At 43.0% G+C, this 22705-nt stretch overlaps 1 protein-coding gene across 4 annotated transcripts in view; it reads right to left on the minus strand.

Moving 5' to 3' along the window:
- Window positions 1-1667: 1667 nt before the first annotated feature.
- Window positions 1668-22705, minus strand: part of LOC139405223 (neuronal-specific septin-3-like) — a 175053-nt gene continuing 154015 nt past the window's right edge. For 3 of the 4 annotated variants that reach the window (XM_071147655.1, XM_071147657.1, XM_071147656.1), the window contains 5 exons: window positions 21772-21889; window positions 16698-16793; window positions 15487-15583; window positions 7222-7273; window positions 2029-2453 (listed from right to left, as the gene is read on the minus strand). In XM_071147655.1, the coding sequence (XP_071003756.1) occupies window positions 2261-2453; window positions 7222-7273; window positions 15487-15583; window positions 16698-16793; window positions 21772-21889 (556 nt within the window). In that variant the 3' untranslated portion in view covers window positions 2029-2260. Of the gene's footprint in view, window positions 2454-7221; window positions 7274-15486; window positions 15584-16697; window positions 16794-21771; window positions 21890-22705 lie in introns of all 4 variants that reach the window. The other variant, XM_071147658.1, reaches the window with a different exon arrangement.

The following is a 22705-nucleotide window of genomic DNA, read 5'->3' on the forward strand; positions in this document are numbered from 1 at the left end:
AAGGTCACTAATTAGTAAGGATCTCCCTTCATCTGGTTGTCTAGGTTTTAATTGAATTGGGAAAAAACAAAAACACACAGACACTCGACCCTCGGTAGAATACAGGAGGCTGCAGCTGAATGGACGTGGGTACTGTAAAATACAGGAGGCTGTAGCTGAATGGACGTGGGTACTGTAGAATACAGGAGGCTGTAGCTGAATGGACGTGGGTACTGTAGAATACAGGAGGCTGTAGCTGAATGGACCTGGGTACTGTAGAATACAGGAGGCTGTAGCTGAATGGACGTGGGTACTGTAGAATACAGGAGGCTGCAGCTGAATGGACGTGGGTACTGTAGAATACAGGAGGCTGTAGCTGAATGGACGTGGGTACTGTAGAATACAGGAGGCTGCAGCTGAATGGACGTGGGTACTGTAGAATACAGGAGGCTGCAGCTGAATGGACGCGGGTACTGTAGAATACAGGAGGCTGCAGCTGAATGGACGTGGGTACTGTAGAATACAGGAGGCTGTAGCTGAATGGACGTGGGTACTGTAGAATACAGGAGGCTGTAGCTGAATGGACCTGGGTACTGTAGAATACAGGAGGCTGTTGCTGTGTTAGCTACAGTATACTGTAGAATACAGGAGGCTGTAGTTGAATGGACGTGGGTACTGTAGAATACAGGAGGCTGTTGCTGTGTTAGCTACAGTATACTGTAGAATACAGGAGGCTGTAGCTGTGTTACCTACAGTATACTGTAGAATACAGGAGGCTGTAGCTGTGTTACCTACAGTATACTGTAGAAACAGGAGGCTGTAGCTGAATGGACCTGGGTACTGTAGAATACAGGAGGCTGTAGTTGAATGGACGTGGGTACTGTAGAATACAGGAGGCTGTAGCTGAATGGACCTGGGTACTGTAGAATACAGGAGGCTGTAGCTGTGTTACCTACAGTATACTGTAGAAACAGGAGGCTGTAGTTGAATGGGCGTGGGTACTGTAGAATACAGGAGGCTGTAGCTGTGTTAGCTACAGTATACTGTAGAAACAGGAGGCTGTAGCTGTGTTAGCTACAGTATACTGTAGAAACAGGAGGCTGTAGCTGTGTTAGCTACAGTATACTGTAGAAACAGGAGGCTGTAGCTGTGTTAGCTACAGTATACTGTAGAAACAGGAGGCTGTAGCTGTGTTAGCTATAGTATACTGTAGAAACAGGAGGCTGTAGCTGTGTTAGCTACAGTATACTGTAGAAACAGGAGGCTGTAGCTGTGTTAGCTACAGTATACTGTAGAAACAGGAGGCTGTAGCTGTGTTAGCTACAGTATACTGTAGAAACAGGAGGCTGTAGCTGTGTTAGCTACAGTATACTGTAGAAACAGGAGGCTGTAGCTGTGTTAGCTACAGTATACTGTAGAAACAGGAGGCTGTAGCTGTGTTAGCTACAGTATACTGTAAATCACTCTCAGGCAGGTGATTCCAGTATTCTGAATTCCAGGGTAGTATGAGTGTAAACAATGATACTGCATAAACATATATATTATGTATTGCAGAAACAACATTGTCTGAGCACATAACACACCTCCTCCTCTCTCTCCCCTCTCTGTTTTTTCTCTCTCTCTCTCTCTCTCCATCCCTCTCTCTCTCCATCTCTCACCCTACCTCTCTCTCTCTCTCTCTGTTTTCATTTCTCTCTCCATCCCCCACTCTCCCCCCCTCCATCCATCAATCTCCCCCTCAATCCATCAATCCCCCCCTCTCCATCCCTCACTCTCCCCCACTGTTTTTCTCTCTCCATCCCTCACTCTCCCCCACTGTTTTTCTCTCTCATCCCTCACTCTCCCCCACTGTTTTTCTCTCTCCATCCCTCACTCTCCCCCTCTCCATCTCTCACTCTCCCCCTCTCCATCCCTCACTCTCCCCCTCTGTTTCTCTCTCTCCATGTATCTCTGCTCTTCCAGCCCTGTGTGACCCTGCTTCCAGGACATATAAACTCATTCTGAGAAAATATATATTCATATATGAAGTTTAAATGCATTTCTTATCAATAATGTCTTTAGTAAAACTCAATAAAATGTTCAAAATCCAAGGTGTGGTGGCCACCGAAAACATCTCTCCTTTGTTAAAAAAAAAAGTTCCTCTTTCTTTCTTTTGCTCTCTTTCTCGTGTTCCGATTGGGGGAAACGGTCGACCAACCATTTTGCAGTCAAAACAGGAAACAGGAAGCTGTGAGCAGGAAGCTGGAGCTGCTGCTGTGTGCGGCGCACTCTGTGGTCCCCCTCAGAGGTGGCTCTCTGATTCGCTCCTGTCCGAGGTTCCATTGGTTCCGTTGGTTCCGTGGGTCCCGTTCTCCATTGGAAAGCAGGACAGGGCCAGACCGTGGACGGTCAGGTTACTCTCGTTCAGTCTCCTGACGCGGAATGTCTCATAGTGGATGTTGTGGGTCACGTCCTTCAGGTCCTGCAGGTGGGACCTTTAAGGACACACAGACAAACACAAAAACACTCAATGCATGTTTATTTATGTAAATAGGTTAAAATATTGTAGACAAAAACACAAACAGCATCAGGGCAGATAGACAGTTGAACAACAGATGATTAAGGATAGACAGCTGATATGATGAAGGATAGACAGCTGATATGATGGATGATGAAGGATAGACAGCTGATATGATGAAGGATAGACAGCTGATATGATGGATGATGAAGGACAGACAGCTGATATAATGGATGATAAAGGTTAGACAACTGATATGATGGATGATGAAGGATAGACAGCTGATAAGATGGATGATGAAGGACAGACAGCTGATATGATGAAGGACAGACAGCTGATATGATGAAGGATAGACAGCTGATATGATGAAGGACAGACAGCTGATATGATTAAGGATAGACAGCTGATATGATGGATGATGAAGGATAGACAGCTGATATAATGGATGATGAAGGTTAGACAACTGATATGATGGATGATGAAGGATAGACAGCTGATATGATGAAGGACAGACAGCTGATATGATGAAGGACAGACAGCTGAGATGATGAAGGATAGACAGCTGATATGATGAAGGACAGACAGCTGATATGATGAAGGATAGACAGCTGATATGATGGATGATGAAGGATAGACAGCTGATATAATGGATGATGAAGACTAGACAGCTGATGGATGATGAAGGACAGACAGCTGATATAATGGATGATGAAGGACGGACAACTGATATAATGGATGATGAAGGATAGCTGATATGATGGATGATGAAGGATAGACAGCTGATATGATGGATGATGAAGGATAGACAACTGATGTGATGGATGATGAAGGACAGACAGCTGATATGATGGATGATGAAGGACAGACAGCTGATATAATGGATGATGAAGGACAGACAGCTGATATAATGGATGATGAAGGTTAGACAACTGATATAATGGATGATGAAGACTAGACAGCTGATGGATGATGAAGGACAGACAGCTGATATAATGGATGATGAAGGTTAGACAACTGATATAATGGATGATGAAGGATAGCTGATATGATGGATGATGAAGGATAGACAGCTGATATGATGGATGATGAAGGATAGACAGCTGATATGATGGATGATGAAGGACAGACAGCTGATATGATGGATGATGAAGGATAGACAGCTGATATGATGGATGATTAAGGACAGACAGCTGATATAATGGATGATGAAGGACAGCTGATATGATGGATGATGAAGGATAGACAGCTGATATGATGGATGATGAAGGATAGACAGCTGATATGATGAAGGACAGACAGCTGATAAGATGGATGATGAAGGATAGGCAGCTGATATGGTGGATGATGAAGGATAGACAGCTGATATGAAGGATGATGAAGGATAGACAGCTGATATGATGAAGGACAGACAGCTGATATGATGGATGATGAAGGACAGACAGCTGATAAGATGGATGATGAAGGATATACAGCTGATATGATGGATGATGAAGGACAGACAGCTGATATAATGGATGATGAAGGACAGACAGCTGATAAGATGAATGATGAAGGACAGACAGCTGATATGATAGATGATGAAGGATAGACAGCTGATATGATGGATGATGAAGGATAGACAGCTGATATAATGGATGATGAAGGACAGACAGCTGATAAGATGGATGATGAAGGATAGACAGCTGATATGATGGATGGTGAAGGATAGACAGCTGATATGATGGATGATGAAGGATAGACAGCTGATATGATGGATGATGAAGGACAGACAGCTGATAAGATGGATGATGAAGGATAGACAGCTGATATGATGGATGATGAAGGATAGACAGCTGATATGATGGATGATGAAGGATAGACAGCTGATATGATGGATGATGAAGGATAGACAGCTTATATGATGAAGGACAGACAGCTGATATGATGAAGGACAGACAGCTGATATGATGAAGGATAGACAGCTGATGGATGATTAAGGATAGACAGCTGATAAGATGGATGATGAAGGACAGACAGCTGATATGATGGATGATGAAGGATAGACAGCTGATATGATGGATGAAGGATAGACAGCTGATATGATGGATGATGAAGGATAGACAGCTGATATGATGGATGATGAAGGACAGACAGCTGATATGATGGATGATGAAGGATAGACAGCTGATATGATGAAGGACAGACAGCTGATATGATGAAGGACAGACAGCTGAGATGATGAAGGATAGACAGCTGATATGATGAAGGACAGACAGCTGATATGATGAAGAATAGACAGCTGATATGATGGATGATGAAGGATAGACAGCTGATATAATGGATGATGAAGACTAGACAGCTGATATGATGAAGAATAGACAGCTGATATAATGGATGATGAAGGACGGACAACTGATATAATGGATGATGAAGGATAGCTGATATGATGGATGATGAAGGATAGACAGCTGATATGATGGATGATGAAGGATAGACAACTGATGTGATGGATGATGAAGGACAGACAGCTGATATGATGGATGATGAAGGACAGACAGCTGATATAATGGATGATGAAGGACAGACAGCTGATATAATGGATGATGAAGGTTAGACAACTGATATAATGGATGATGAAGACTAGACAGCTGATGGATGATGAAGCACAGACAGCTAAAATAATGGATGATGAAGGTTAGACAACTGATATAATGGATGATGAAGGATAGCTGATATGATGGATGATGAAGGATAGACAGCTGATATGATGGATGATGAAGGATAGACAGCTGATATGATGGATGATGAAGGACAGACAGCTGATATGATGGATGATGAAGGATAGACAGCTGATATGATGGATGATGAAGGATAGACAACTGATTTAATGGATGATGAAGGATAGACAGCTGATATGATGGATAATGAAGGACAGACAGCTGATAAGATGGATGATGAAGGATAGACAGCTGATATGATGGATGATGAAGGATAGACAGCTGATAAGATGGATGATGAAGGATAGACAGCTGATATGATGGATGATGAAGGATAGACAGCTGATATGATGGATGATGAAGGATAGACAGCTGATATGATGGATGATGAAGGATAGACAGCTTATATGATGAAGGACAGACAGCTGATATGATGAAGGACAGACAGCTGATATGATGAAGGACAGACAGCTGATGGATGATTAAGGATAGACAGCTGATAAGATGGATGATGAAGGACAGACAGCTGATATGATGGATGATGAAGGATAGACAGCTAATATGATCGATGATGAAGGATAGACAGCTGATATGATCGATGAAGAAGGATAGACAGCTGATATGATGGATGATGAAGGACAGACAGCTGATATGATGGATGATGAAGGATAGACAGCTGATATGATGAAGGACAGACAGCTGATATGATGAAGGACAGACAGCTGAGATGATGAAGGATAGACAGCTGATATGATGAAGGACAGACAGCTGATATGATGAAGGATAGACAGCTGATATGATGGATGATGAAGGATAGACAGCTGATATAATGGATGATGAAGACTAGACAGCTGATGGATGATGAAGGACAGACAGCTGATATAATGGATGATGAAGGACGGACAACTGATATAATGGATGATGAAGGATAGCTGATATGATGGATGATGAAGGATAGACAGCTGATATGATGGATGATGAAGGATAGACAACTGATGTGATGGATGATGAAGGACAGACAGCTGATATGATGGATGATGAAGGACAGACAGCTGATATAATGGATGATGAAGGACAGACAGCTGATATGATGGATGATGAAGGACAGACAGCTGATATAATGGATGATGAAGGATAGACAGCTAATATGATGGATGATGAAGGACAGACAGCTGATATGATGGATGATGAAGGATAGACAACTGATGTGATGGATGATGAAGGACAGACAGCTGATATGATGGATGATGAAGGACAGACAGCTGATATAATGGATGATGAAGGATAGACAGCTGATATGATGGATGATGAAGGACAGACAGCTGATATAATGGATGATGAAGGACAGACAGCTGATATAATGGATGATGAAGGATAGACAGCTGATATGATGGATGATGAAGGACAGACAACTGATATAATGGATGATGAAGGATAGACAACTGAACAACAGATGATGGAGATGATGGGCTTGGACCTCTAGACCACCCCAGGCAGCATAGCATGTGTGTACATGTGGTCCAGAGGCAGAGGCCTGGACCTCTAGACCACCCCCGGCAGCATGCGTGTGTACATGTGGTCCAGAGACAGAGGCCTGGACCTCTAAACCACCCCAACTAGCATGCGTGTGTACATGTGGTCCAGAGACAGAGGCCTGGACCTCTAGACCACCCCAGGCAGCATAGCATGTGTGTACATGTGGTCCAGAGGCAGAGGCCTGGACCTCTAGACCACCCCAGGCAGCATAGCATGTGTGTACATGTGGTCCAGAGGCAGAGGCCTGGACCTCTAGACCACCCCAGGCAGCATAGCATGTGTGTACATGTGGTCCAGAGGCAGAGGCCTGGACCTCTAGACCACCCCAACTAGCATGTGTGTGTACATGTGGTCCAGAGGCAGAGGCCTGGACCTCTAGACCACCCCAACTAGCATGCGTGTGTACATACATGTGGTCCAGAGGCAGAGGCCTGGACCTCTAGACCACCCCAACTAGCATGCGTGTGTACATACATGTGGGGGTGAGTGGTTGTATGTGTAATTGGAACTCACCTAATCAGCAGGTCTCTCAAGTTGGTAAACTCACAATGTGCCACGTTTTCAACTATGGACAGACAGAATAGAACAGACTGATTAAAACAGGTTAAAACCAGTCATTGCACCACATCCATGGAACACCAGCCCTTTGTCTCTCTTTCTCTCTCTCTCTCTCTCTCTTTCAATTCAATGTCAATTTAAGGGATTTATTGTCATTGAGAAACATATGTTTACATTGTCAAAGCAAGTGAAATAGATAATCAACTAAAGTGAAATAAACAAATAAAAAAATTTACAGGCAAACATTACATTCCAAAAGAATAAAGACTTTTCAAATCTCTCTCTCTCAGTCTCTCTCTCTCTCTCTCTCTCAGTCTCTCTCTCTCTCTCTCTCTCTCTCTCAGTCGCTCTCTCTCTCTCTCTGTCTCAGTCTCTCTCTCTCTCTCTCTCAGTCTCTCTCTCTCTCAGTCTCTCTCTCTCAGTCTCTCTCTCTCTCTCTCTCTCTCTCTCTCTCTCTCTCTCTCTCTCTCTCTCTCTCTCTGTCTCTCTCTCTCTCTCTCTGTCTCTCTCTCTCTCTCTCTCTCTCTCTCAGTCTCTCTCTCTCTCTGTCTCTCTCTCTCTCTCTCTCTCTCTCTCAGTCTCTCTCTCTCTCAGTCTCTCTCTCTCTCTCTTGTAACACATCCGTAATGGGTCAGCGGTCAAACGACCTCCACTCATCACTGTAAAACGCTCCCTGAAACACTTCAGCGAGCAGGCCTTTCTAATCGACCTGGCCGGGGTATCCTGGAAGGATATTGATCTCATCCCGTCAGTAGAGGATGCCTGGATATTTTTAAAAAATGCCTTCCTAACCATCTTAAATAAACATGCCCCATTCAAGAAATTTAGAACCAGGAATAGATATAGCCCTTGGTTCTCCCCAGACCTGACTGCCCTTAACCAACAAAAAAACATCCTATGGCGTTCTGCATTAGCATCGAACAGCCCCCGTGATATGCAGCTGTTCAGGGAAGCTAGAAACCATTATACACAGGCAGTTAGAAAAGCCAAGGCTAGCTTTTTCAAGCAGAAATTTGCTTCCTGCAACACTAACTCAAAAAAGTTCTGGGACACTGTAAAGTCCATGGAGAATAAGAACCCCTCCTCCCAGCTGCCCACTGCACTGAAGATAGGAAACACTGTCACCACTGATAAATCCACCATAATTGAGAATTTCAATAAGCATTTTGCTACGGCTGGCCATGCTTTCCACCTGGCTACTCCTACCCCGGTCAACAGCACTGCACCCCCCACAACAACTCGCCCAAGCCTTCCCCATTTCTCCTTCTCCCAAATCTGCTCAACTGATGTTCTGAATGAGCTGCAAAATCTGGACCCCTACAAATCAGCCGGGCTAGACAATCTGGACCCTTTCTTTCTAAAATTATCTGCCAAAATTGTTGCCACCCCTTTTACTAGCCTGTTCAACCTCTCTTTCGTGTCGTCTGAGATTCCCAAAGATTGGAAAGCAGCTGCGGTCATCCCCCTCTTCAAAGGGGGTGACACTCTTGACCCAAACTGCTACAGACCTATATCTATCCTACCATGCCTTTCTAAGGTCTTCGAAAGCCAAGTCAACAAACAGATTACCGACCATTTCGAATCTCACCATACCTTCTCTAGTATGCAATCTGGTTTCAGAGCTGGTCATGGGTGCACCTCAGCCACGCTCAAGGTCCTAAATGATATCTTAACCGCCATCGATAAGAAACATTACTGTGCAGCCGTATTCATTGATCTGGCCAAGGCTTTCGACTCTGTCAATCACCACATCCTCATCGGCAGACTCGACAGCCTTGGTTTCTCAAATGATTGCCTCGCCTGGTTCACCAACTACTTCTCTGATAGAGTTCAGTGTGTCAAATCGGATGGTCTGCTGTCCGGACCTCTGGCAGTCTCTATGGGGGTGCCACAGGGTTCAATTCTTGGACCGACTCTCTTCTCTGTATACATCAATGAGGTCGCTCTTGCTGCTGGTGAGTCTCTGATCCACCTCTATGCAGACGACACCATTCTGTATACTTCTGGCCCTTCTTTGGATACTGTGTTAACAACCCTCCAGGCAAGCTTCAATGCCATATAACTCTCCTTCCGTGGCCTCCAATTGCTCTTAAATACAAGTAAAACTAAATGCATGCTCTTCAACCGATCGCTACCTGTACCTACCCGCCTGTCCAACATTACTACTCTTAGCGGCTCCGACTTAGAATACGTGGACAACTACAAATACTTAGGTGTCTGGTTAGACTGTAAACTCTCCTTCCAGACCCATATCAAACATCTCCAATCCAAAGTTAAATCTTGAATTGGCTTCCTATTTCGCAACAAAGCATCCTTCACTCATGCTGCCAAACATACCCTTGTAAAACTGACCATCCTACCAATCCTCGACTTTGGCGATGTCATTTACAAAATAGCCTCCAATACCCTACTCAACAAATTGGATGCAGTCTATCACAGTGCAATCCGTTTTGTCACCAAAGCCCCATATACTACCCACCATTGCGACCTGTACGCTCTCGTTGGCTGGCCCTCGCTTCATACTCGTCGCCAAACCCACTGGCTCCATGTCATCTACAAGACCCTGCTAGGTAAAGTCCCCCCTTATCTCAGCTCGCTGGTCACCATTGCATCTCCCACCTGTAGCACACGCTCCAGCAGGTATATCTCTCTAGTCACCCCCAAAACCAATTATTTCTTTGGCCGCCTCTCCTTCCAGTTCTCTGCTGCCAATGACTGGAACGAACTACAAAAATCTCTGAAACTGGAAACACTTATCTCCCTCACTAGCTTTAAGCACCAACTGTCAGAGCAGCTCACAGATTACTGCACCTGTACATAGCCCACCTATAATTTAGCCCAAACAACTACCTCTTTCCCTACTGTATTTTATTTATTTATTTATTTTGCTCCTTTGCACCCCCATTATTTTTATTTCTACTTTGCACTTTCTCCCATTGCAAATCTACCATTCCAGTGTTTTACTTGCTATATTGTATCTACTTTGCCACCATGGCCTTTTTGCCTTTACCTCCCTTATCTCACCTCATTTGCTCACATTGTATATAGACTTGTTTATACTGTATTTTTGACTGTATGTTTGTTTTACTCCATGTGTAACTCTGTGTCGTTGTATCTGTCGAACTGCTTTGCTTTATCTTGGCCAGGTCGCAATTGTAAATGAGAACTTGTTCTCAACTTGCCTACCTGGTTAAATAAAGGTGAAATAAAAAAAATCAAAAAAATAAAATGTCTGCTTCCTGCTCTGCAACTTCCTCATTACTAACACTAGAGGGCAGTGGAGCACATGACTACAGAATGAAACTGCATTGGGATATGATGTTTTATTTAACCTGGCCTGTCAGTTAAGAACCAATTCTTATTTTAATAATGACATCCTACACCGGCCAAACCCTCTCTCCTAACTCGGACGACGCTGGGCCAATGGTGCGCCGCCCTATGGGACTCCCGATCACGACCGGTTGTGATACAGCCCGGGATCAAACTGGGGTCTGTAGTGACGCCTCTAGCACTGCGGTGCAGTGCGTTAGACCGCTGCCCCACTCGGGAGCCCTATATGTGTTTTATTTAATGGACAACAGTGCTGCATATACCAGCATCATATTCATATTATTATTATTACTACTCATTATGCATATTATTATTACTACTACTCATTATGCATATTATTATTACTACTACTACTCATTATGCATATTATTATTACTACTACTCATTATGCATATTATTATTACTACTACTACTCATTATGCATATTATTATTACTACTACTACTCATTATGCATCATATTATTATTACTACTCATTATGCATCATATTATTACTACTACTCATTATGCATATTATTATTACTACTACTCATTATGCACATTATTACTACTACTACTCATTATGCACATTATTACTACTACTCATTATGCATACTATTATTACTACTCATTATGCATATTGTTATTACTACTACTCATTATGCATATTATTATTACTACTACTCATTATGCATATTATTACTACTACTCATTATGCACATTATTACTACTACTCATTATGCATATTATTATTATTACTACTACTCATTATGCATCATATTATTACTACTACTCATTATGCATATTATTATTACGACTACGCATTATGCACATTATTACTACTACTCATTATGCATATTATTATTACTACTCATTATGCATATTGTTATTACTACTACTCACTATGCATATTATTATTACTACTACTCATTATGCATATTATTACTACTACTCATTATGCACATTATTACTACTACTCATTATGCATATTATTATTACTACTACTACTCATTATGCACATTATTACTACTACTCATTATGCATATTATTATTATTATTACTACTATTCATTATGCATATTATTATTATTATTACTACTACTACTCATTATGCATATTATTATTACTACTACTCATTATGCATATTATTATTACTACTACTACTCATTATGCATATTATTATTACTACTACTACTCATTATGCATCATATTATTATTACTACTCATTATGCATCATATTATTACTACTACTCATTATGCATATTATTATTACTACTACTCATTATGCACATTATTACTACTACTACTCATTATGCACATTATTACTACTACTCATTATGCATATTATTATTACTACTCATTATGCATATTGTTATTACTACTACTCATTATGCATATTATTATTACTACTACTCATTATGCATATTATTACTACTACTCATTATGCACATTATTACTACTACTCATTATGCATATTATTATTATTACTACTACTCATTATGCATCATATTATTACTACTACTCATTATGCATATTATTATTACGACTACGCATTATGCACATTATTACTACTACTCATTATGCATATTATTATTACTACTCATTATGCATATTGTTATTACTACTACTCACTATGCATATTATTATTACTACTACTCATTATGCATATTATTACTACTACTCATTATGCACATTATTACTACTACTCATTATGCATATTATTATTACTACTCATTATGCATATTATTACTACTACTACTCATTATGCACATTATTACTACTACTCATTATGCATATTATTATTACTACTCATTATTCATATTATTATTACTACTACTACTCATTATGCACATTATTACTACTACTCATTATGCATATTATTATTATTATTACTACTATTCATTATGCATATTATTATTATTATTACTACTACTACTCATTATGCATATTATTATTACTACTACTCATTATGCATCATATTATTACTACTACTACTCATTATGCATATTATTACTACTACTACTACTCATTTTGCATACTATTATTATTATTACTACTACTCATTATGCATATTATTATTATTATTATTACTACTACTCATTATGCATATTATTATTATTATTACTACTACGCATTATGTATATTATTATTACTACTACTACTCATTATGCATATTATTATTACTACTACTCATTATGCATATTATTATTATTATTACTACTACTATTATTATTACTACTACTCATTATGCATATTATTAGGTGTTCAGAAACAAAACCAAATAATTCTATGATTTAGGCATATTATTACTAATAATCCCAGTCAATGTCCACTCTATGATTTAGATATATTATTAGTAATAATCCCAGTCAATCTCCACTCTATGATTTAGGCATATTATTAGTAATAATCCCAGTCAATGTCCACTCTATGATTTAGGCATATTATTAGTAATAATCCCAGTCAATGTCCACTCTGTGATTCAGGCATATTATTAGTAATAATCCCAGTCAATCTCCACTCTATGATTCAGGCATATTATTAGTAATAATCCCAGTCAATCTCCACTCTATGATTTAGGCATATTATTAGTAATAATCCCAGTCAATGTCCACTCTATGATTTAGGCATATTATTAGTAATAATCCCAGTCAATGTCCACTCTGTGATTCAGGCATATTATTAGTAATAATCCCAGTCAATCTCCACTCTATGATTCAGGCATATTATTAGTAATAATCCCAGTCAATCTCCACTCTATGATTTAGGCATATTATTAGTAATAATCCCAGTCAATCTCCACTCTATGATTTAGGCATATTATTAGTAATAATCCCAGTCAATGTCCACTCTGTGATTCAGGCATATTATTAGTAATAATCCCAGTCAATCTCCACTCTATGATTCAGGCATATTATTAGTAATAATCCCAGTCAATCTCCACTCTATGATTTAGGCATATTATTAGTAACAATCCCAGTCAATCTCCACTCTATGATTCAGGCATATTATTAGTAATAATCCCAGTCAATCTCCACTCTATGATTTAGGCATATTATTAGTAACAATCCCAGTCAATCTCCACTCTATGATTTAGGCATATTATTAGTAATAATCCCAGTCAATCTCCACTCTATGATTTAGGCATATTATTAGTAATAATCCCAGTCAATCTCCACTCTATGATTCAGGCATATTATTAGTAATAATCCCAGTCAATCTCCACTCTATGATTTAGGCATATTATTAGTAATAATCCCAGTCAATCTCCACTCTATGATTTAGGCATATTATTAGTAATAATCCCAGTCAATGTCCACTCTGTGATTCAGGCATATTATTAGTAATAATCCCAGTCAATCTCCACTCTATGATTCAGGCATATTATTAGTAATAATCCCAGTCAATCTCCACTCTATGATTTAGGCATATTATTAGTAATAATCCCAGTCAATCTCCACTCTATGATTTAGGCATATTATTAGTAATAATCCCAGTCAATGTCCACTCTGTGATTCAGGCATATTATTAGTAATAATCCCAGTCAATCTCCACTCTATGATTCAGGCATATTATTAGTAATAATCCCAGTCAATCTCCACTCTATGATTTAGGCATATTATTAGTAACAATCCCAGTCAATCTCCACTCTATGATTCAGGCATATTATTAGTAATAATCCCAGTCAATCTCCACTCTATGATTTAGGCATATTATTAGTAACAATCCCAGTCAATCTCCACTCTATGATTTAGGCATATTATTAGTAATAATCCCAGTCAATCTCCACTCTATGATTTAGGCATATTATTAGTAATAATCCCAGTCAATCTCCACTCTATGATTCAGGCATATTATTAGTAATAATCCCAGTCAATCTCCACTCTATGATTTAGGCATATTATTAGTAATAATCCCAGTCAATCTCCACTCTATGATTTAGGCATATTATTAGTAATAATCCCAGTCAATGTCCACTCTGTGATTCAGGCATATTATTAGTAATAATCCCAGTCAATCTCCACTCTATGATTCAGGCATATTATTAGTAATAATCCCAGTCAATCTCCACTCTATGATTTAGGCATATTATTAGTAACAATCCCAGTCAATCTCCACTCTATGATTTAGGCATATTATTAGTAATAATCCCAGTCAATCTCCACTCTATGATTTAGGCATATTATTAGTAATAATCCCAGTCAATCTCCACTCTATGATTTAGGCATATTATTAGTAATAATCCCAGTCAATGTCCACTCTATGATTTAGGCATATTATTAGTAATAATCCCAGTCAATCTCCACTCTATGATTCAGGCATATTATTAGTAATAATCCCAGTCAATCTCCACTCTGTGATTTAGGCATATTTTTAGTAATAATCCCAGTCAATCTCCACTCTGTGATTTAGGCATATTTTTAGTAATAATCCCAGTCAATCTCCACTCTGTGATTCAGGTTGTATGTATTAATATGGCAAATAAACTCAAAACATGAAACACATCATCCGTAATATTGTAAACACACTGGCCCTCTATGATAATGTGTTGATCATGTAAACACACTGGCTCTCTATGATAATGTGTTGATCATGTAAACACACTGGCTCTCTATGATAATGTGTTGATCATGTAAACACACTGGCTCTCTATGATAATGTGTTGATCATGTAAACACACTGGCTCTCTATGATAATGTGTTGATCATGTAAACACACTCTCCCTCTGTGATAATGTATTTATAATGTAAACACACTCTCCCTCTGTGATAATGTATTTATAATGTAAACACACTCTCCCTCTATGATAATGTATTAATAATGTAAACACACTGACCCTCTATGATAATGTATCAATAATGTAAACACACTGACCCTCTATGATAATGTATTGATAATGTAAACACACTCACCCTCTATGATGCCCCATTTGGTTTTCCTGCCCAGGACCTTGTTCCCGTTTACCTGGTGTTCCTTGTCTGTCCCCACCACCGCAAACGGAATGTTTTCCTGCACACAGAATACCAGGAGAGGGGAAAGGTAAGAGGGGAGTACCAGGAGAGGAACAGACAGGGGAAAGGTAAGAGGGGAGTACCAGGAGAGGACCAGACAGGGGAAAGGTAAGAGAGGAGTACCAGGAGAGGAGTACCAGGAGAGGACCAGACAGGGGAAAGGTAAGAGAGGAGTACCAGGAGAGGAGTATCAGGAGAGGGCCAGACAGGGGAAAGGTAAGAGAGGAGTACCAGGAGAGGAGTACCAGGAGAGGACCAGACAAGGGAAAGATAAGAGAGGAGTACCAGGAGAGGACCAGACAGGGGAAAGGTAAGAGAGGAGTACCAGGAGAGGACCAGACAGGGGAAAGGTAAGAGAAGAGTACCAGGAGAGGAGTACCAGGAGAGGAGTACCAGGAGAGGACCAGACAGGGGAAAGGTAAGAGGGGAGTACCAGGAGAGGACCAGACAGGGGAAAGGTAAGAGAGGAGTACCAGGAGAGGACCAGACAGGGGAAAGGTAAGAGAGGAGTACCAGGAGAGGAGTACCAGGAGAGGAGTACCAGGAGAGGACCAGACAGGGGAAAGGTAAGAGAGGAGTACCAGGAGAGGAACAGACAGGGGAAAGGTAAGAGGGGAGTACCAGGAGAGGACCAGACAGGGGAAAGGTAAGAGAGGAGTACCAGGAGAGGACCAGACAGGGGAAAGGTAAGAGAGGAGTACCAGGAGAGGAGTACCAGGAGAGGAGTACCAGGAGAGGACCAGACAGGGGAAAGGTAAGAGAGGAGTACCAGGAGAGGAGTATCAGGAGAGGACCAGACAGGGGAAAGGTAAGAGAGGAGTACCAGGAGAGGACCAGACAGGGGAAAGGTAAGAGAGGAGTACCAGGAGAGGACCAGACAGGGGAAAGGTAAGAGAAGAGTACCAGGAGAGGAGTACCAGGAGAGGAGTACCAGGAGAGGACCAGACAGGGGAAAGGTAAGAGGGGAGTACCAGGAGAGGAGTTGACACCAAACCCTGGTCCCAGAACTATACTGTTATGTGCTTTGGCCACTGAGTTCCTTTGACTATCGCTGCCAAACTGCTTTCAAGTGTGACTTGTAAAATGTGTGTGTGTGTGTGTGTGTGTCTCACCCTGATCTTGTCGTTGAGTATCCTGTCCTCTGGATCTTCGTCGTACTCAGTCTGAGGGTAGACTCGGATCCCATTGGCCTTCAGGTCCTGTCTTATCTACACAGGGGTCAGATGGCAGGGGTTACAGGGGTCATTCAGAGGTCATGAGGTCAACATGATGACACAGATGTGTACATGCTACTATTGTGTACGGGTGTCCTTGTTCCTGGAGTACCCTCCTGTAGGTTTTAACTCCAACCCTGTTCCTGGAGAACTACCCTCCTGTAGGTTTTAACTCCAACCCTGTTCCTGGAGATACCCTCCTGTAAGGTTTTAACTCCAACCCTGTTCCTGGAGAGCTACCCTCCTGTAGGTTTTAACTCCAACCCTGTTCCTGGAGAACTACCCTCCTGTAGGTTTACACAGGGCTCTCTTACCCTGTTCCTGGAGATACCCTCCTGTAAGGTTTTAACTCCAACCCTGTTCCTGGAGAGATACCCTCCTGTAGGTTTTAACTCCAACCCTGTTCCTGGAGAGATACCCTCCTGTGGGTTTTAACTCCAACCCTGTTCCTGGAGAGATACCCTCCTGTAGGTTTTAACTCCAACAACGTTCCTGGAGAGATACCCTCCTGTAGGTTTTAACTCCAACCCTGTTCCTGGAGCTAAATGTTAGAATTAAACAGCTATTGCCCACTCAATGTGAATCAGAATCAGGAGGGTAGGTAGATCTCCGTAACAGGGTTGTAGAGCCCTGGTATAAACCTACAGAAGGGTAGGTAGATCTCCAGAACAGGGTTGTAGAGCCCTGGTATAAACCTACAGGAGGGTAGGTAGATCTCCAGAACAGGAACAGGGTTGTAGAGCCCTGGTATAAACCTACAGGAGGGTAGGTAGATCTCCAGAACAGGGTTGTAGAGCCCTGGTATAAACCTACAGGAGGGTAGGTAGATCTCCAGAACAGGGTTGTAGAGCCCTGGTATAAACCTACAGGAGGGTAGGTAGATATCCAGAACAGGGTTGTAGAGCCCTGGTATAAACCTACAGGAGGGTAGGTAGATCTCCAGAACAGGGTTGTAGAGCCCTGGTATAAACCTACAGGAGGGTAGGTAGATCTCCAGAACAGGGTTGTAGAGCCCTGGTATAAACCTACAGGAGGGTAGGTAGATCTCCAGAACAGGGTTGTAGAGCCCTGGTATAAACCTACAGGAGGGTAGGTAGATCTTCAGAACAGGAACAGGGTTGTAAGAGCCCTGGTATAAACCTACAGGAGGGTAGGTAGATCTCCAGAACAGGGTTGTAGAGCCCTGGTATAAACCTACAGGAGGGAAGGTAGATCTTCAGAACAGGAACAAGGTTGTAGAGCCCTGGTATAAACCTACAGGAGGGTAGGTCGATCTCCAGAACAGGGTTGTAGAGCCCTGGTATAAACCTACAGGAGGGTAGGTAGATCTCCAGAACAGGGTTGTAGAGCCCTGGTATAAACCTACAGGAGGGTAGGTAGATCTCCAGAACAGGAACAGGGTTGTAGAGCCCTGGTATAAACCTACATGAGGGTAGGTAGATCTCCAGAGCAGGGTTGTAGAGCCCTGGTATAAACCTACAGGAGGGTAGGTAGATCTCCAGAACAGGGTTGTAGAGCCCTGGTATAAACCTACAGGAGGGTAGGTAGATCTCCAGAACAGGGTTGTAGAGCCCTGGTATAAACCTACAGGAGGGTAGGTAGATCTCCAGAACAGGGTTGTAGAGCCCTGGTATAAACCTACAGGAGGGTAGGTAGATCTTCAGAACAGGAACAGGGTTGTAAGAGCCCTGGTATAAACCTACAGGAGGGTAGGTAGATCTCCAGAACAGGGTTGTAGAGCCCTGGTATAAACCTACAGGAGGGAAGGTAGATCTTCAGAACAGGAACAAGGTTGTAGAGCCCTGGTATAAACCTACAGGAGGGTAGGTCGATCTCCAGAACAGGGTTGTAGAGCCCTGGTATAAACCTACAGGAGGGTAGGTAGATCTCCAGAACAGGGTTGTAGAGCCCTGGTATAAACCTACAGGAGGGTAGGTAGATCTCCAGAACAGGAACAGGGTTGTAGAGCCCTGGTATAAACCTACATGAGGGTAGGTAGATCTCCAGAGCAGGGTTGTAGAGCCCTGGTATAAACCTACAGGAGGGTAGGTAGATCTCCAGAACAGGGTTGTAGAGCCCTGGTATAAACCTACAGGAGGGTAGGTAGATCTCCAGAACAGGGTTGTAGAGCCCTGGTATAAACCTACAGGAGGGTAGGTAGATCTCCAGAACAGGGTTGTAGAGCCCTGGTATAAACCTACAGGAGGGTAGGTAGATCTTCAGAACAGGAACAGGGTTGTAAGAGCCCTGGTATAAACCTACAGGAGGGAAGGTAGATCTTCAGAACAGGAACAAGGTTGTAGAGCCCTGGTATAAACCTACAGGAGGGTAGGTCGATCTCCAGAACAGGGTTGTAGAGCCCTGGTATAAACCTACAGGAGGGTAGGTAGATCTCCAGAACAGGGTTGTAGAGCCCTGGTATAAACCTACAGGAGGGTAGGTAGATCTCCAGAACAGGAACAGGGTTGTAGAGCCCTGGTATAAACCTACATGAGGGTAGGTAGATCTCCAGAGCAGGGTTGTAGAGCCCTGGTATAAACCTACAGGAGGGTAGGTAGATCTCCAGAACAGGGTTGTAGAGCCCTGGTATAAACCTACAGGAGGGTAGGTAGATCTCCAGAACAGGGTTGTAGAGCCCTGGTATAAACCTACAGGAGGGTAGGTAGATCTCCAGAACAGGGTTGTAGAGCCCTGGTATAAACCTACAGGAGGGTAGGTAGATCTTCAGAACAGGAACAGGGTTGTAAGAGCCCTGGTATAAACCTACAGGAGGGTAGGTAGATCTCCAGAACAGGGTTGTAGAGCCCTGGTATAAACCTACAGGAGGGAAGGTAGATCTTCAGAACAGGAACAAGGTTGTAGAGCCCTGGTATAAACCTACAGGAGGGTAGGTCGATCTCCAGAACAGGGTTGTAGAGCCCTGGTATAAACCTACAGGAGGGTAGGTAGATCTCCAGAACAGGGTTGTAGAGCCCTGGTATAAACCTACAGGAGGGTAGGTAGATCTCCAGAACAGGAACAGGGTTGTAGAGCCCTGGTATAAACCTACATGAGGGTAGGTAGATCTCCAGAGCAGGGTTGTAGAGCCCTGTTATAAACCTACAAGAGGGTAGGTAGATCTCCAGAACAGGAACAGGGTTGTAGAACCCTGGTATAAACCTACAGGAGGGTAGGTACATCTCCAGAACAGGGTTGTAGAGCCCTGGTATAAACCTACAGGAGGGAAGGTAGATCTCCAGAACAGGGTTGTAGAGCCCTGGTATAAACCTACAGGAGGGTAGGTAGATCTCCAGAACAGGAACAGGGTTGTAGAGCCCTGGTATAAACCTACAGGAGGGTAGGTAGATCTCCAGAACAGGGTTGTAGAGCCCTGGTATAAACCTACAGGAGGGAAGGTAGATCTTCAGAACAGGAACAAGGTTGTAGAGCCCTGGTATAAACCTACAGGAGGGTAGGTCGATCTCCAGAACAGGGTTGTAGAGCCCTGGTATAAACCTACAGGAGGGTAGGTACATCTCCAGAACAGGGTTGTAGAGCCCTGGTATAAACCTACCGGAGGGTAGGTAGATCTCCAGAACAGGGTTGTAGAGCCCTGGTATAAACCTACAGGAGGGAAGGTAGATCTCCAGAACAGGGTTGTAGAGCCCTGGTATAAACCTACAGGAGGGTAGGTAGATCTCCAGAACAGGAACAGGGTTGTAGAGCCCTGGTATAAACCTACAGGAGGGTAGGTAGATCTCCAGAACAGGGTTGTAGAGCCCTGGTATAAACCTACAGGAGGGTAGGTAGATCTCCAGAACAGGGTTGTAGAGCCCTGGTATAAACCTACATGAGGGTAGGTAGACCTCCAGAACAGGAACAGGGTTGTAGAGCCCTGGTGTAAACCTACTATAGTGTATGAGTGATAGATATGTTATAACCTAATGAATCTTCCATGGTCCTAGTCTCTAGACTCTCTCCCCCAGACTATCATCCCTACTCTCCTTCAAGAGACGGATTAGTTTACATCCAGACTTGGACGCTTGCCATGACCATCTCCCTCCCCCTCTCCGCCCCCCCCTCTCTCTCTCCCTCTTTCCCATCTCTCTCTGTATCTCTCTCCTCTGTCTCTCCTCCCTCTCTGTCTCTCTCTCGTTATCTTTCTCTTTCCCTGCTCTACTTTCTTTTTCTACCTAACTATGAAAGTATAAGTTAGCTGCTGCTATCACTAGCTCTTGCTCTCTCTATCTTCTCTATATCTGTGTCCTCTCTCCTTCTCTCTCTGTCTCTCCTCTCTCCCTCCTTCTCGCTCTCTCTCTCTCTCTCCTCCCTCTATGTCTCTCTGTCTCTCCTCACTCCCTCCTTCTCTCTCTCTCTCTCTCTCTCTCCTCCCTCTATGTCTCTCTGTCTCTCCTCACTCCCTCCTTCTCTCTCTCTATCATGGACCTCTGCACCTCTCCCAGCTCATGGCCCTTGAGCAATTTTAAATCTCCACTCAATCTTCTGAAGCTCATCTGTAAACACTTCCCTATCTTCATCTCCACACACTCTTTCTATCTCCCTGTACTCTCTCTCTCTCTCTCTCTCTCTCTCTTCTCTCTCTCGCTCTCTCTTAATCTTTTGAAGCATCTGTAAACACCACTAAATCTCCTCTACACACTTAGAATCTCTTTCTCCTCTCTCGATTCTCTCCCTCTTTCTTCTCTCTCATCTATAAACACATGTCCATCTCCTCCATACTCTCAGTGTGGTTGTCATTACATTCCAGTGTAGATAGATCCTCCAACATTCTTCTCTAAAGTCAGTTGATGTGTATCTGTTTTAACTTGGTATTAAGGCAGGAGGTGGTTGTCCTCAGGTCGAGTCTGTCAGACAGTAGGTACAGTACGTTCCTCTCACCCTCAGGTCGAGTCTGTCAGACAGTAGGTATAGTACGTTCCTCTCACCCTCAGGTCGAGTCTGTCAGACAGTAGGTACAGTACGTTCCTCTCACCCTCTGTTTAAACTCTTGTCTCTCCTCCATGGTGAGTGTGTCTGCCTTAGCGATGATCGGTACGATGCTGACTATCTTCCCCAGCCTCTTCATGAACTCCACGTCTATGGGACGTAACCTACAGGGAACAGAAACAACACAAACAAATGTTAGTCCCAGCCCTGTACCCTAAGTCCCAGCCCTGTACCCTCAGTCCCAGCCCTGTACCCTAGCCCCGGCCATGTCCAGTTCCAGCACCCTCAGCCTTGCCCAGCTTTAGCCCCAGCACCCTAGACCTAACTGGACTGGGGTAGGGAGAACTAACTGGACTGGGGTAGGGAGAACTAACCGGACTGGGGTAGGGAGAACTAACTGGACTGGGGTAAGAAGAACTAACTGGACTGGGGTAAGGAGAACTAACTGGACTGGGGTAAGGAGAACTAACTGGACTGGGGTAAGGAGAACTAACTGGACTGGGGTAGGGAGAACTAACTGGACTGGGGTAGGGAGAACTAACTGGACTGGGGTAGGGAGAACTAACTGGACTGGGGTAGGGAGAACTAACTGGACTGGGGTAGGGAGAACTAACTGGACTGGGGTAGGGAGAACTAACTGGACTGGGGTAGGGAGAACTAACTGGACTGGGGTAGGGAGAACTAACTGGACTGGGGTAGGGAGAACTAACTGGACTGTAGGGAGAACTAACTGGACTGGGGTAGGGAGAACTAACTGGACTGGGGTAGGGAGAACTAACTGGACTGTAGGGAGAACTAACTGGACTGGGGTAGGGAGAACTAACTGGACTGGGGTAGGGAGAACTAACTGGACTAGGGTAGGGAGAACTAACTGGACTGGGGTAGGGAGAACTAACTGGACTGGGGTAGGGAGAACTAACTGGACTGGGGTAGGGAGAACTAACTGGACTGGGGTAGGGAGAACTAACTGGACTGTAGGG

This window comes from Oncorhynchus clarkii, unplaced genomic scaffold (genome assembly GCF_045791955.1).
Source record: "Oncorhynchus clarkii lewisi isolate Uvic-CL-2024 unplaced genomic scaffold, UVic_Ocla_1.0 unplaced_contig_3130_pilon_pilon, whole genome shotgun sequence".
Taxonomy (NCBI): Eukaryota; Metazoa; Chordata; class Actinopteri; order Salmoniformes; family Salmonidae; genus Oncorhynchus; species Oncorhynchus clarkii.